Source organism: Homarus americanus, unplaced genomic scaffold (assembly GCF_018991925.1).
Source record: "Homarus americanus isolate GMGI-L3 unplaced genomic scaffold, GMGI_Hamer_2.0 scaffold50924, whole genome shotgun sequence".
In the NCBI taxonomy this organism is placed as follows: Eukaryota; Metazoa; Arthropoda; class Malacostraca; order Decapoda; family Nephropidae; genus Homarus; species Homarus americanus.
The window spans coordinates 3295079-3312819 of record NW_024718094.1 but is presented as its reverse complement, the minus strand read 5'-3'; the positions used below and the strand labels follow the sequence as shown (position 1 = coordinate 3312819).

General features: G+C 36.4%; 1 protein-coding gene across 4 annotated transcripts in view; it reads left to right on the top strand.

Moving 5' to 3' along the window:
* The window catches only part of LOC121859120 (zinc finger CCCH domain-containing protein 13-like), a 47393-nt gene that overhangs the window by 19477 nt on the left and 10175 nt on the right, over positions 1–17741 (top strand). For 3 of the 4 annotated variants that reach the window (XM_042355824.1, XM_042355823.1, XM_042355826.1), the window contains 11 exons: positions 1113–1311; positions 1508–1627; positions 2331–2536; positions 2793–2975; positions 4741–4891; positions 5146–5325; positions 6319–6465; positions 7006–7227; positions 9890–9934; positions 12589–12704; positions 14643–14768. In XM_042355824.1, coding sequence (XP_042211758.1) covers positions 1113–1311; positions 1508–1627; positions 2331–2536; positions 2793–2975; positions 4741–4891; positions 5146–5325; positions 6319–6465; positions 7006–7227; positions 9890–9934; positions 12589–12704; positions 14643–14768 — 1695 coding nt within the window. The remainder of the gene's footprint in view (positions 1–1112; positions 1312–1507; positions 1628–2330; positions 2537–2792; positions 2976–4740; positions 4892–5145; positions 5326–6318; positions 6466–7005; positions 7228–9889; positions 9935–12588; positions 12705–14642; positions 14769–17741) is intronic. The other variant, XM_042355825.1, reaches the window with a different exon arrangement.

The following is a 17741-nucleotide window of genomic DNA, read 5'->3' as shown; positions in this document are numbered from 1 at the left end:
GGGCAAACACATAAAGGGAATACATGTACTATACGTTTTTTTGTACACAAGTAAAAATGTAACACCCCCCCCCCGTCAGCAAATGTTATTCACGGATTTGGCGATTCGCGATCATTTTGAGAACTTAACTCCTGCGAATATGAAGGGCTTACTGTCCTTATGGATTACCTGTGTGTGCTGACTTCAGCAAGTTAAAGGAAACATTACTTAGACTTACATTTGTAATATTGTTGGAGTTGTAGTGAAATTTATATACAGCATGGCGTAAATTTTTTTAATACTGTGTTTGATATTGTTTTAGATATAGAAAAGTTATATATTCATACATTTCATTTTTGTTATTTAATATTAAAATGGCAAAATCCAAATTACTGATTATCATAATGATTTTCATAGTTATGTAAGCCGTATATGTATTTACTTTATAGAATTACAGTAAACACTCAGTAGTCCCAATGGAGGGAGAGTTTAGTTGGAAAGATCCAAATACCCAGTAGATCCAGGGAGTGTTTCCTGGGGCAAAAGATTAAACCAATTATGGTAATTTTAAGTATACATTGGCAACCATTTTACAAGCACTTACAGTTCCTTATTTCATACATGTTCCATTAAAGATAAATTCATTGGTGCAAAATAATATCAACAAACAAACAAATATTTTTAGAGTTAACATTCTCCGTCAGTACTTGTGAATACTGTACCATTTTCATTAACCACTCACGTACAATACCTTGATGAATGACACTGTGCTATGTAGAGAAGTCTTACTTTTAGAAACAAGTATGATTAATGGAAGATTGGTGAGTTCAAAAAATGTAGCTTGAAAGTAGAAAAGCAGGTGGGCTTTCTACCTTGTAGAAATGATTCTTTTGTTCAGGTAGAAGCCAAGGTGTCAGAGAATGAAGAGAACAAAGGTTTAGCTAATTGATTTAAGCTTTTTATAATAATGCACATTCACAAGTGTGTTTGGTTACTATGGTAAGGTTGGTTCCAGCTGCTTGCTAGAAACTGTGTTTGTTCAGTCTGCCAGTATTGCTAAATACAAATATTGTAGCTAATGTAAACAAAGGAAGGAGATAGAATGACTTAAATCTTATTTTTCATCATTGCAGGCAGGAAAAGATCTGGTTCCCCAAGAGATCGTTTAGACTACAGAAGTGATCGTATGGGACTGCCAGAACGGGCTCTTAGTCATGGACGTGATGCAAGCATTGTATCACATGCTGGTTCTTCATCACGTAATCGAGATCCAAGAGTGGATGAACGTGTTCGTCGAATATCACCTGAACAAATGGGACGAGAACGTTTCAGGTAATTTTAATTGAACCTATATGTTGCCTTATTCGACTTTTGTCGAATTGCACTTTATTCCACCTAAAGTCTCCCTAATTTGACTTTAGTCCATAAAAGTAGAAAATATAGTTAAAGGTTATATAACGCTTGTAATTGTAATATGTTTTGTTACATAATTCTTTGATGTGATTGATACTTATTTTTGTTAACAAAGGTATGAGAAGGATCGCTTAGAGGAATTCGTAGAGCCACGACGAGAGCGCCGCTCACCTGCACCAACAAGGTCTCGTGAGGTGGAGAGAAAGGAGACCCACAGACACAGAGATTATGAAAGGTAAAATACTGTAATTCTCTTAAATTACACATAGCATTCGCCATTAACTGCCTCTGTTTATATCTACCAGTTGTTTTAGTTGAATGATTGCTTTGAAGGGCTGATGGTTTTAAAAGGTGAATGGTATCAGTTTAAAGTTAAGTATGACCACAGGCCACTAAGAATTGGAGTTGGATTTCTTGAGTAAAGCATTTGATCAGTAATAAGTCATGAGTAAAATTTTCAGTCTTGATATGGAAAGTTGACCTCAAGGAGAGATTCTGGAGGAATGGCCTGAAGAGAAGTTCTTAGTGGGATGTCCTTGAGAGGAGTTCCAAAAAGACAAAGTCAAGGGGGAGCTCTAGGAGGGATGGTCTCATGGGGAGTTTATGGAGGGAAGAAGTTATTGATATTATTAGTTTAACAATACTTAAAGGTTAATTTCATAGCATCTTTTTATCATGTTGTATAGTTATATGATAAGAAAACTGTTTGAAAGTTAGTAGGATATGTTCATTTTCTGTTGATACAATAAATCTTGCAAATAAACTACATGATATCTCTAGCTGCTTCACTTATTCTATCCTGGAATTATTGTATTATTGTTTTAGTCTTATATGTATATTTTTACCAACTTTATCTTACTGACATATCAAGTAATATAAATTTAAGTTTCGCAAATCACACTGAGCAATATGAACACCGAACCCATGTGATTAAACAGGCACGAACGTGAACATTATGATGAGAGACGACGAGAAGACCCAAGAAGAGAAGAGAGAGAGAGGGAGCAACTTAGGGAGAGGGAGTTGCGAGAAAGGGAATTATTACGAGATAGAGAGTTGCTGAAGGAGAGAGAACGGGTTGAGATCCTGGAGCGAGAACAAGAGAGGGAGAGAGAAAGGATCAGAGAAGTTGATGACCGTAGGAGTGAGTATTCTAGATGTATATATATATAGTACTTAATCCCTTTGTTTCCAGCCACCACCAATCATTTTGCAACAAGGATTATACAGTACAGTAGTTGGAGTTGTTGAGTTTTTTGTTTTCTTCATATGTGTAAGTTTGTTGTTTTGTTAAGTATTTGGCCTTGGATGCTTTTTTTATCTAACTGTGAGAAGTGAGTAAATATTTTTTATCATCACTAGAATTTTTAATAAATTATCTTTTTTATTTTATTTAAAAGGTCGTTATGGTCGAGAGCACGATTTTGGCAGAGAGAGGGAAGTGGTTGTTCGTGGAAGTGGCCGAGAATTTGAGGGAGAAAGAGACTTCTATGCCCCCAGAGTTCGTCCTGAGTTAGATGCTAGAGTCCTTCCTGTTGATGAACGACGGCCATATGAAGATCCAGCTTATGATAGATTTCAAAGTACGTTAATTTCATGATCCTTTTTTGGAGTTTTTGTTGTTCTGAAAATTATTAGTTATATTCTGCATTTGCAAGATCAGCTCTATATGTAACAACTTCTCTAATTATATTAAATGAACAAGAGATAGAAAAAAATCTTTTTAACCACAATTGATATTGATATGTACAATATGGTATATGAAATTATCAGTGTTTTCTAGGGCTCCCTTATTATTTTTGTTGATGCTACTTAACTTGTTTAATTTATGACCACTAACCAACCAGAGATTGTATCAATTAATTTTTGGAGGTTGATGACTTGTGTATTTATTAATCAGTAACATACAGTTAAAGATCTAATTTGTTGAAACACAGTAATGCATTATAACATCAACGCTACTAACTATATTTTTGGCCCTATAGTATAACAGTAGGTACAATACAGTATATACCGGCATACAAGTCGTTCTGACACATTGGTCAACCCCAAAATTTTCAGCTCTAATTTCATGTTTATGCCAATACTCATCCTGTAAGTCTACCCCTGTAGTGTTGATTATCTACAGGTACTTGTTACCTTGACTGTGCCAAGCATAATTCCCTAAACTACCTTTTTAGTGATTTATCACAATATTAGTTTTCCAGTGGTACAAATTAGATATGTGTACACATGCAATCACCACTTATTTAGTTTTCTACATTATTTTTATTTACCTTGGTATTTGAACTAAGCACACTGCAGCTTTCTTATTTCCTTTATATATAGTGTATTTATATTTAAACTCAGTAGTTTTGTGATTGCTCTGTACATAATATATAATGCAAAGCAGTACAACAATCTGGAGGCATGTAATTACAGTTCAGTATACATCCAGGTTGTTGTATGATGAGTGATATGAAACATATGCAGTTACAAGAGTGCTTCAATTTACGAAAATTCGTAAATAATGAAGGTGATACACTCGATAATCTTGATATTGTGTTTCCCACAAAAATCTACTTAAAAGTCTATATTTTACTTTAAGGGATATTTTTTACTATAGGAACGTATCTCCCTTTATATAATGATAGTCAATGAGAAAAATGGCTAAAATTTATGAAAGTTTTTTAGGAGCATATCCCTTTCATGAATCGAAGCACTCTTGCAGCATATCACATTACTGTACATAGCATTCCTTTCATTATGACTTCACTACTAAGGCATTTTTTTTCCGTATATCCGCTTACATTCATTGGCCCTGTTATAAATAATTCACTGTTGTAATTGATGTTAATTCGTCTTTTGCCCATCATTGCAACATTGCTACTTGTACAGAATTGCCACCAAGGGGGTGGAACATTACTCCTGTTGGTAGTTGTACAGTATATACAGTATAACAGTACAGTACATGCTGGCATCACCATAGTAATTATTATTAAATGGTCTTTCATCCATATTATTCAAACTACTGTGTGTAAATTTATAAATTGTTTACTGTATTGTAAAAAATATAAACACCAAAACAGCTGATTCAAAATCATGGCCAACTACTTTGTGTGATTGTTTCTGCTTGTCAATTTGGACATTATTCACCAGGAATTTCAGCTGGAAATAAAGCTTCAAATAAAGTTCTGGAACATAAGTCGACCCATAGTTTTAGAGGGAATTTTTGAAGTTTAAAAAGTTAATTTGTTCACTAGTACTTGTATAGGTATATACAGTATTTATTAGACCATGCACAAGTAACAGGTTGTGGATATGTTAATATGTTTGATGATGTTAATTTTCGTTCATCATAATATCCAGGTGAACGAGAACGTGCTCGTTATGAGAGTGGACGCAGTCGTTATGAAGAATTACCTCTTCATGAACGACACGGAATACCACCAATTGATGACCGTCGTGCTGACCGCAGAGCTCCACTCATTGATGCACGCTTTCCAGACGAACGCAGGCGGTAAGAATTGTAATGTGTATCATAATTAAATAAGACTGGATATCAGATTATCCTCAGTGTTGATTTGAACCTGTGACCAGTGGAGAACAATAACCACACAACCGCTATTCCTGTACAGTATTTGTATGTACCCGTGATTTTGTATTGTTCTTATGTATAGCATACAAATCACTTATTGTAATTGCACCATTATATACCCTGTACACATTTGTTAAAAATGGAAAATCATCCCACCAAATAATGTATAACACTAGGAGTGGCAGCAGCATAGACCCTCGAGTTCATGATGCTTGGGTGGAAGAGCACCGGGGATTGGAACGCATGGATCGCAGTGATCACTTTCCCCCTCATGTTCCACCTCCCCGTCACCGTCACCAGCCAGAGTGGGCCGGTGGTCGTCCTCCAGTAGCTTGGGATCGTCATAAACATTCAAGGTTTTTCAGTGTTCATAAGTTTGAATATTTTTTCAGCCACTAATCTTTCTTGAAGAAACATTCAAGGTTTCTCTGATTGGAGTTTATTCTCTTCTGTTAGGAATAAGGTGAAAATGCAGACATGTTTTTGAAATGTTATTAAGTAGTTGTGCCAATCCAATGAATACAGTTTTAGGATAGTTACAGCTTTCATTTGTGAATATTTTATAGCTTATTAATTTTCAGCCAAATGATAGTTGTGAAGGGCCGAGTAAAGATAGTTTAGCAAGCATACCACTAGCCTAATCATGTTACACATTAACCACTGTATACCTACAATTACTTCTGCTCTCTTTCTCTCCATTCATCTTTCTTTTATAACTTTATGCTTGTCATTTTTAGGTAAGGTTGGCTATTCTTAGCTTCAGAACTTTGTACTTTTTGTACTAGGATATTTAGTTCCTTCCTTCCTCTCTTAGGATGCTGAGACTGTTTAGGGGCTGTGGTTGAGTTTAGGGAGATACTATATCTGGGTTTGTCGATATTTGGAGTGTAATTCCAGTCGCACAAGTTAGTTATCTTGGGAACCCTGGGCATCAATCACAGAATTGCTGAAACAATGTCATGAGTTGCTCAATCCCTATGTGATCATCATTCAGCATCAGTCCTTTATTATCTAATGAATTACTCTGCATATTTATGCAACATAGATAAACTGCCTTGTCTTTCTCAAATTATTTTACACCACTGTATTGGGGTTACAGTATATATTATCATGGTATGACTGGCAATCATAATGTATTTATAATGGGTTGTTTTCCATTTTATGACTAACAGGCTGAAATTTTCTCTAGGGCATAAAGAATCTTACTACTGTGTTGAACATTGTGTTGAGGACTACTGTTTAGGCTGAATGTCTTAAATTTTCATTCTTGTAGGATATTTATCTACTTTTTGTGATTATTTTTAATAGTTGCACTATTAGTTTTTATTTTCTTCCATAATTTAAATTAGGCATGAGGAATGGGCAGAAGAATACGGAAGAGGTGGTGCTGGAAGCAGTGGTCGAGTGGCTGAGTGGGGAGAAGAAGCTCATGATTGGGTAGGGGACAGGGCTGGACCTGCCTCCCTACACCAGGACCAGTGGAGCCAACACCCAAGGTTGCTTTTTCAACAGTTTGGCCAATCAGTTTTTATATATATATATATATATATACCCTGTATATATATATCTCTCATTTATTCAATGTTGGTTTTTCCTTTATCAATTCGTGGAAAGAATAAAATGTGATATAGTTTATCACTGTTTTATATGCAGACATCCATTCTGATATCTTAAGTTAATAGTGACAAATGTTGTTATGATTATGTTGATCTGACATGCAAAACAGAGCACTGAGGCTGCTGTGTTGATATGGCTTGCAACTAAAAGAGGGGAGAGGACAGGTAGACTGCATGAGATATAAATGACTTAATTACATGATATATGGAACATGTGATTAGTTGTATGGTTTAAGAATGTTACGCAGGAATATGCCGGAAGAGTGACTATAAAGAGTGCACGGTATAGATTTAGTGTTTTTATGAAACAGTAGTGAATAAAGATAGGAATATAATTTTGAATATCTTTATATTGTATAAAACATTTTGAAAATAATTGTAGAATAGACTTTGAAACCATTAATAATTTTAATCGAACAGAAGGAGCTATAGAGATGATTGGGGAAGTAGAGAGGGTGAATGGATTGACTGTGGACCACCAGCATACTCAGGGAGCCGTGATCTTGGACACCCTGCTCCTCAGCCGTTGTCTATCGGGCGGGGAGACCGTAGCCAACAACCACCCATAGTGCGTAGACCTCGTCGGGAGCCTGTAGAACAGGGGATAGAACCTCCCCCGTCTTCTGGTGGTCGTCATCACCCGTAAGTTACACATCACATGCTATTCCTGTGGTGTATACTTGGTTACTGCATATCTGTATAGTGGGCAGAGAATACATATGAATACAGGGTAATTCTCTTGAGGTAGAAAATAGTGTTAAAGTAGATTCAATAAAACTTTGAAATAAAGATTCTGGTGTATATTAGTAGAGGCACTGTCTCATGGTCATTATAGGAACATGGGGGTAGATGCTGACCTATGTGTCTACCACAGCCATGAAATTCTAGTGAGGTAAATCATCTACCCATAGTCACCTTGACATCACTACCATAGAAGACTTCTAATGTAGATAAAAGAGAGAGTAATCTTCCAAAATCCTCTCGCTGCCCTTTTCCTGTTTTACCTGAGGCCTCAGACAATAGCCCCTCTCTAGTCTGTGACATAACACTAGGAGACACCTTTGCAGTTAGTTTTCTCATTTTTTACTATTATTCTCACACCTTTTTATAGAAAAGCACTTCATCTGCTATACTATACTCAAACTGTTCTGGGAAGGTTGTATATATAAGGAATTAGCCTCATCACAGTGAGTCTGTTCAGCAAGAATGTTTGGTTCTTTGCCAAACTCTTTTGATCAATGGATTCCATACTCTACCATACTCATAATTATAATATTTAAAACCCTGAACTTGGTTGAATGTACACTATTTAAGAATAGTGTCAGTAGCCTGATTGTATATGAATCAGGTGGCACAAAATCCCAAATTGACAACATTCTCATCAGGAGATCAGATAGGAAGCTTGTTGGGGATGTAATGGTTATGGCAGGAGAAGAATTTGCACTGCACCACAAGATGCTTGTGTGTGACGTGCTGCTTTAAAGGTGCAAAAAAAAGAAGAGGGCACATATTTTGAGGAGAGAGTGGAAATTGAAAGAATACAAATGCTTTGGTTTGAAGGTCCTTGCTTAACGTTGTTTCGTTATAATGTTGCTAATCTGTAGATACCCATGATTCTGACAACGTTGTTTTACGACCCGACCGATTCGTTATAACGTTGTCACCCAACACGGACTACTTTGTATGGTGCGTCACCCTCTGTCATCTTGGTGTATTACGCTGTCTCGCGGAGCATCACAGCATCCCCAAGCGTTTTCTTCCCAGTACGTGCGTGCTCAAGTGTTTTTGCTATAAATACTGTACTGTAACCATTCAAAATGGCTCCCAAGTGCCCATCAAGTGTTGGTGATGCTAGCCAAGGGGGAACCTCGGTCAGAGTGGGAAGGGGAGCCCCTATCCGGGTCTCAATGACTCTCCACTCTCCTCCTCTCCACTACCCACCACACACTCGCTCTGCCTCTGCCCATCAGTGAGTACAATACAAAGTGATTATGGTATATTATCTTATTGATTAAACATTAATTTAGTTTATTTATCTTTTTGGATGTATGATATATATTTTCTATAAAATTTCCATTGAATTTATGTGTATGTAGTGTATTTTTTGGGGCAAAGGGAGGCTGGGGAACGTAACTAGCGTATTTTATCTATTTCCTATGGGGGAAATTGATCCCGTTAATGTTATATTTTACAAGAACGATAAGCGAGGACCTCCTGTATAAGCGTGGAGTGACTGTCTTCCGCACATGAATTTTCATGTGTGTGTGCAGCGTGAATGGTCCCAGCGAATTTCATTAATTTCTAGAACCACCAGGTCCGTACGTGTGGAAAAAATGCTCGTGTGAAGTCGGCCTTACAGCAGAATAAGAGAGCTGCAACTAGCGTGCCTGGTTTGAAATACTGTATGACTGTAGGGATATCGTAATTTTTAATTTGTGAATAAGTGGGGAATAATTTGCGAATATTGAATAGGGGTGTTAAAATATCAATTGCAGATAAGCGGCATTGCAAATAGCGAGGTATTCCTGTATTGGTGAAATTTTGCATAGAGGCAAACTGAGATGGTTTTGGCATGCGGAGAGAATGGACAAGACCTGCTGGGTCAAGAGAGGCACGAGCATAAACATGGAGTGGAGGAGAGCCAGGGGCAGACCGAGAATAACATAAGAGGTTGTAAGAAATAACTTGAGAGTTTAGAATCGGATGATAGAGGCTGCAAAAAACCGTGCAGCATGGGAAGGTGTCATCAGATGATGGCGGCTAACCTGCGCAATGTGGAAAATAGTCAAAATGTTGATGCTGATGACTTACAGTATTATAATACCTATTCTCATTCTTTCTGACTTCACCACTGGTCTTAAATCCCAAGAAGAAATAAATTTACCTGGTTTTATGTTTACGAAGGACTTAATTCTTGATATAAGCGGTCATTTACCTGGAATCTTTAGGATTTTACTATGATAAAGAAAATTCTTCTGTTCTTCCAGTGAGGACAGCTATACATGGTCATTTTCTGTAACTGACAGTTACAGTATTCTTGTTCTATAAAATATATTAATATGTGCAGTACTAAGTTACACTATGATTTAGTCACTGTACAAGATACTGTTTTGTGATAAGATACTGCAGCACCATACTGAAGTAAAAGTATTCATCAATGCTCAGAATGACTATCTACAAGCATGTCAAACACTGAATTAATTACTTGAACCAGCCTTAGTTATGATGATATTTACTGCTTTTGCCCTGTTCTCAATTGTCCATGGCTATGACTGGCCAGTTTATAACACTTGTCTCTTCACAGTGCTGTTTCTTCATCTGTCGACCCAACTTTGTCAAGAGAGTTCAGGTAAATATCAGTACCCATTTGGCCCATTATGATTATGTCTTTAGATAGCTTTCTCCTTTGTAAAAAATATTCTCTTAGTGGTGAATATTCTCTGTAGACACCCCTAAACTGTCAGATTGTCATATACTGTCATTGTAAATTTAGTTATTCACACAATGGAAGATTTGCCTTTTATAGCCTGATGTAATTTCTAAGGAGACTCCTGTTATTGTGTGCTTCAAGTTGACAAGGTTACAACCAGGTGGACCTTGAACTTTGACAGATTATTCTGTTTAAATAATTTCTGACCTTCTCTTATTTAACCAACTTCCTGGAAAAGAGATTTGGGAACAAAGGTTGGCCTAATGAAGAAATAAGAACATAGATAAAAAGACTGAGAGTCTAACTGCATCCTAGTACCACAATAGCATGTACAACCTTGTCACTGCTGGCCATCTTGGATTTGCAGTAATAAAAATCATCAGTCCAGCCAACTACATACCTCGTCGAAGACAGACAGTAGTCTGATCACTCCATGTGTTTATAGTAAACCCTTGTTAATACATGATTTTTCACAATGCAAGTCACATAGAAATAATAAACGAATACTGTATAGGACTTTTATGCAGTAATACCCCGCTTTACGCGGTTTCACTTTCCGCGATTTCGCATTTACACGGTACCTCGCCAGAACCGGACTTTCACTTTACGAGGTGCATCTACTCATATACGCAGGAAGCGGCGCGGGCAGGATGCGCGCAAGGTCGCCCAGTCATCAAGAAATTACCGAGTTCTTCACCCGCCACAGCCGGCCCAAGTCAGTGATAGTGAGGATATGGACTTATATGGACTTTGAGGGGTTTGACAAAGAGGGACTTTGAGGGGTTTGACAAAGAGGCCCTGCAAGCCTATGTGGTGGATAGTGATACAATTGATACAAGTGATACAGGTGAGGGCCAATAATCTGCCCTCTGCCTCGGAACCTACCCCCCATCCCTGTGTGCCCAGCCATCTTTTCTACTAATGTAAGTGTTAAAAAAACTAATATTATTGATATTTCTCTTAATTATTAATTGTGTGTGCATACCATCATAAAATTAAGGTGTAATTTTTACTACAACGTAGGTATTGTGTCTGAAAAAGTGGAGTTTGGGGGTCGGGCCAGTCTCTATTGGAATTAATCCCATATGTTCTGTTGTTCACTTTACGCGGTTTTCACTTTCCGCGGTACCCCATGGGTTCAATTGACCGCGTAAATCAGGGTACTACTGTATTATTATTATTATTATTATTATTTGAGTATCTTTATATTAACATGTTTTTTCACCCAAAATTCATATTTATACTTATTGCTGCTTGGCCAGAACACCCCAGTGTCACCGCTTTACATCCCCAACACTCAACATTTATTCATGATAAGTACTGAGCTTGGTATGTTACAATAGATATGATTGCGTTATTATACAGTACAGTACTATAAAAGTTATTGTATGACACTACAAAACATAGACATCTACACTAATCTGCCACCTTAGCTGTTCCCCTAACTATTTGAGTCAATTATGTTGTTATTTTCTATTTATCAGGTACAGTACTTAATTTCCTTTACTTTTCTTAGTATGGTAAAGCATTACATGAGAAATAAGCCACTGTGAAAGTGGACAAGATACTGTATTATATCAAACTAAGGCAAAGCTTTTGGTGGCCTGGCAGGAACAGCATCTATCACGAATTTAGTGATGCCTTCACCAGATCCAGAGACCTGCTGTGGTGCTTCCTCTAGTGACATTTTATGCTTAATTAATTGGAAAATTCCTGAAGTTTTTTATTAATGTCTCACGAGTTTAATGTACGTTTCTGTTAGGTTATTATTGATTTTCTGACAGTTGTAAAGAAAAGGGTCAGTACTGAGCACCTTTCACTTTCTCTTCTTTATGGTGCCTGATGAGGAACTTTTTGATGCAATGTTAAATTCTGCCCATCATTCTGAAGAGAATAATCCAATTTTCAAGGCAAGGCTTGGGACAACTGATAACTAGTTTGATTGGTGCCAACAAGATCAAAGCAAACAAAGGCACCATCAGGTGGCTGACTCTTGAACTTTCACATTCAGAAAGTAGGCTTTTTAATAAAATGGTGAACTCCGCTTTTTGGGTAATAGGTGTGTGGATACCATTATTATTGACTGTATGTAGTATATAGATAAGAAGTAAAAAATAATATACTGTAAATATAAAACAATTGAACATTAATCACATTAATTACTTAGAAGTATGCCTTCCTTAGTTATTTCTGCAAGGATTTCAGTAGTGGGTTCAGATGCAACAGCCACAACCACATAAACATCACAGTAGCCAAATGTGTTATTCCGATTTTGTTATCTCCTTTGCCACTTTGTTTGGCAGTTTTTGTTGCTCTATTTGTGAATTTACTGATAAACTTGTTTTCCTTAAAAAAAATAGTTATACAACAGCACCAAATTGATTTTTAACCCCCCCCCACACACACACACACACACACCAAGCACCATATTTCTGAGACTTCCAGATTTCTTATTTCCAAGATTCCAACTTTCTAATGAATTGCACTAGTATCAGATTTTTTTTAATTTTAATTAACACCAGATATTCTTAAGAAATGTTGTTTTCTTAACCTTTTTATATTTATTTTCTCAGACCTCCCAGTAGTGAGGAGGAGGGTGTTGAGAGTGCCTTGGTGCCTCCCAGAGGTGGGGATGTTGCAAGTCCTCCACCTTCGGATCAGGACCAGGCACTCATGCCTGGTAATGACGGTAAGATAATCCCCCTGTGTGTCCAGCTTCATCGATTTTGGGTCTTAAAGTTTGCATGTAGTTATTGAGTTAACCTACAGTGACATACATTTCACTGTCTCCTGTTTAGCTGCATCACCCATAAATTATCGCTGCATCCAACCACAGTCATAGGTTAGTACTTTTAATTTTCATATTTTTATAGTGTTAGTATTTACTTTTTTATGATACTGAAGAAATGGTTCTTGAGCAACAGGTGGCACCACTGCTAGTATACATATGTACTGTGCATTGAAAACTATAAATGTTTCTTTGACTTTTTTATCATGTGAATTTTTGTATTGTATATTAGCAGATCTATACATCATAAATGCAGAATTACATTAGTACTGTACAGCATGCCCCTCAAATCGCAGGGGTTAGGTTCTCAAACTGGCCGCGAATTGCTAAATCCGCGAATAACATTTGCTGACCGGGAGAGGGGGGGTACATTTTTACTTGTGTATAGAGAAATGTATATTCTCTTTATGTGTTTGCCCTTAGGACAATTATTTATTTTACCTGTATTGTCTGTATTGTATATATGTGCATGTGTGTGTGTGCTCTATTAATAAAAGGTACAGAATGGACTTGAGAGTAGACTCAACATTTTTAAAAAAAAATTTCTGATTATTTGTGAGAGGATTTTCCCATTATTATTTATTTGTATGTGTTTTGTGTGTTTGTGTGTCCACACACACACACACACACACACACACACACACACACACACACACACACACACACATACATACATATATACAATACAGGTATAGGAAATTACTGTTTCTAGAATGAATGGCTCCCTGTCCTGGCTACGAAAATGCCAGCTACTTTAAAACTACCCGCAGACATTCTTGGGTACATCCAGGGTGTCATCCGCGATTTATCCGGGAGTACTGTACTGTATTACTGTATCATAATGTAGGCTCTGTAGAACAACACCATGGTTCTTTCAGGAGCTGTTAAATTAATGCATATATTCTTATCTGAATGTTAAAAGACCTGAAATTAAGGGATTTCATGGATAATCCACAAGAAGCTATTCAAATTTTTAATGGCTTTTGAAATTGTTGGGGAAGGTTTCAAAATAATGCTACATTTTTATTTATAAGAACATGGATTTTTTCCTAAATGGCTATGAAAGTGTTTTTATAATTGGGGCAGATTATCATCAGTTTCAGTGAAGGATTAAATTTTTTAAGAAGTTAGCATCAAGCAGCTGAATTTCCTACTGTCTTCTCTGCTGTGATTTAATACCAGTAATACATTCCCTCGTATACTTTTGGGGGGTTGTTGATCCTCACAGCCATAATTATTATATTTTGCAACCTTTTCAGAGTCCTGGAATTACTAGACAGGCTTCCTTATGTCATTCTTATAATGTACAAAGTTCCAGGAATAGATTATAAAAACTATCAAACTCCTTCTTTCACACCCTTCTTTCACACAGCAACTTATAAGTTTTGTTTCCTGAGTCAGTATTCCTTTGCAGCTATAACTAATACTGTTGTAGTTTAAAACAATTGTTAGTGGGCATGTAATGTACAGAGTGATTTTAATTTTGAAATACCTGTAGCTTATTTTTTTGTCCAAAAGAAGTGTAGCACAAGGTACCCTGGTGTGTGATAATAACAGTGAAGAATTATTTTGCAAAACTCTTCTTTCACATTGTCATTATAAGAAATAATTTTGTGATTTAGAACAGTTGCATACACTATTTAGTCATTACTGTACTGTATTGTATTTGAAATTTTATTCAGTGTAGTGCATTGCAAAGTACAGTTAATATGGCATTGGTAATGATTTCATAAGTCTTTTCTTGAAAGCTGTTAGTATCATTAATGATAAATAGTTTAAAAGTTTCGGTATTGAATTCATTATTGTAATTATAGAGCAGCATTTAAAAAAAATTTTCAGGCGAATTATGGGAATACGACCCAGGTCGAGGATCTTGGGTGCGTAGGGCTGCTGATGCTCCCCCTCAAGCTGACAGAGATTCACCAGCCAAGAAAGAGAAACCTGCAACAGAAGTACCACCAGAAGGTAGGATGATAAGATTGTGGACTGTACTCAGTTGTATAAACAGATCCTTGTCTCACTATATCTGGAACAGGGATGTGATGTTATTCTAACAGTTAGGGATAATGAATGACATTGAATTTTCCATTGCTATTGAAAATAATTTTAGATGCTAATGAATTGTGGTTTTAACTTCCTCCTTTCAGGGGAGAATTATAATTCAGTATGAATGAAGGACCCAAAATAGAGATTATCATAGCACTGGAGAGAAGTTTATTTAGAGTAGTGAGTTCAGAAATACAGTACAGGCAGTCCCCAACTTACGACAGCAATACGTTCCTGAGTCAAGAGACGCGTGTAGCTGCTGCCTGTATTCTGTGATGTCACATAGGGGGCAGGGAGAGTGTGGCTGGCCCCAGTTACAGCTCACTGCCTCAGTACATACATTCACTTCCCACACATACACACCCATGCTCTTTATTTTTCATATTTTATAGTTTTAGAGTATATTTTCTTTATTTCTAAGCCACGTAAGAGTCTTGTAAAGATGCGCACTTGGAGCATAGAATCCTAAGTTTTTCTGACTTCCCTCCCAAATTTTTTCAAGTGTGTCGAAGATAGTTAAACCAAAACTTGACAATTTTTAAATGAGATAAGGTGTTAAAAATTTAAAATGCCCGTGCTCTAGTACTACAGGTAAACCACCGATCATCTGGGAACTGATGGTCTGGCACCTCCTTTAGTCCAGACAAAATTATGAGGGGGCACTTTTTTACCTCCCTCCCTCCCAGCCAGGGTGAAGGTAGCTTTAGGCTTAAAGTTTTTATCTTATAAAATGTACAGTATATAATTTGCAATGCTGAAATCCTTGTAAGATAGTGATTAATTTGAGTATAAACATCACATTTGAGTACAAGTTTTTTAACTCATATTTTTGGGAGGATATATGTAAGTTTCTTCAGTTATTTTTACTCATTTACATGCACACACCATCCTAAATATATATTGTGGAAAAAGTAAAAGAAATAATTGTCCTAAGGGTAAACCTGTAATATGTTAATTACTAAAAATATTATGTCTATTGCAAACTGTGTGGTGTTTATACTCAAATTAATCAATATCTTACAAGAATTACAGCATTGCAACTTATATACTGTACTGCCAAGTCAGTTCAGTGACATTTTATAAGAGAAAACTAAAACTCCTTCTGTTTTGATAACTACTCACTTTGTTATCTCCCCTCCCCCTCCTCACAGCCAGGGTGAAGGCAGTCTAGGCTTAAAGTTTGTATCTTATAAAATGTCACAGACTAGACTTGGCAGAATATAAATTACATTGCTGGAATCCTTGTAATATAGGGATTAATTTGAGTCTAAACATCACACAGTTTGTACAAGAGATAAAAAATTTAGTCTTGTGTAGTACAGTACATTTGAATGTATTGTTGAATTATTATTACCTGACCTGGCAAAACGGATTATCTGGCAAGGCTTTGGAACCAAGGGTGCCAGAAAATCGGTGGTGTACATGTATTATAAATACACTTGTAGAGTAAAGTAACACAATACAGTACACTGTAATAATAAATAAATAAATATTGTACCTGCAAATAAAATATCATTAAGTATAGGACTATTTTGGCCTGATGCCGAACCATCGGAATTTATGAACTATCAGATGCTAAACTATCGGAATTCTACTGTAGAGGATGTTTATCCCAGTTAGGCACTTTGCTTGTGCCTTGTGCAATGACAGTTTTGAAGTTTAAGTATGTCATGTTATTATATAACTTTGATAAATAATTTTAACAATATAGGAAGACAAAGGACATGTTAAATTGAGTTTAGAATGTGTGAGTGTTGTTTATGAATTGTAATTAAGGATTAGTGTGTATGCATGTCTAGTAACAATAATGGTATAAAATGCACTCGATTAACAAACACAATTGGTTCCACAGAGTCAGTTGTTAACCGAAAATTTTGTTAACTGAATCTATTATTTCAATGGGATACAGTGACCCCTCGTTTAACGAACACCTCGGTTAACTTAATTTCGATTAACGAACTGCCTTCCATAAGGATCTTCAATTCGGTTAACGAAAAAAAATTCGGTTAACGAAGTTCATACGAACCGACCTCAACATGTTTTCTCTTGCACTGACCGGGCAACCAGCTTTAGTATCAGTCCGCCAATACATTAATTGGTTCTAGGGCTTAAATTCCTTACTATTTTAGTAAATATCAAGAAGTTTATACTATTCAATAATTTTAAAAGGTTAATATTCAATTTTTTAGTCATTTTAACAATTATTGAACATAACTGAAGGTAAAGTGACTAGTTTAATGCGCGGCATCCAGCCTCTTAACACAGCAAACAGGCGTTAGTCTCTCTCTGTTTTCACTGGAGGTAACATCTTGCTTGAGACTCTCTTCAACTAAACGCTTTTTTTCTGTGTTTCCAAGCAAATTATTGGTCATTTTGAAATATATTTTACATATTGACAATATATAATGCAGTGTAGTGTTGATTTAAAGAAAATAATCTTGAAATACACCAAGAGAACTAAAATTTTATGGGTGAAATGGCGCCATGGGGTGACTTCTCTTCCACCCCAATGCCTTCTCTTTTTCCTTCTCCTCCACCCCCATTCTAAATCCCATCATCATCATCATCATCATCATCATCATCATCATCATCATCATCATCATCCAGGAGCCTTCTACATACACACCTCAAAGTAAGTGAACTTTTCTACCATTTTTGTTGAATTTAGGAAATTTTCGGTGAGCTGGAACCAATTACCCAAAAACCCATTGAAACAATGGTTTTGGTTAACGAACTTTTCGGTTAACGAACGACCTTCTGGAACGGATTGAGTTCGTTAACGGAGGGGTCACTGTATTTGGTAATTGGTTCCAACTCACAGAAAAAGTATACACACACACTACTGTATACCGGTAATAGAATTAACAAAACTTTAAATATAAACTAAATACA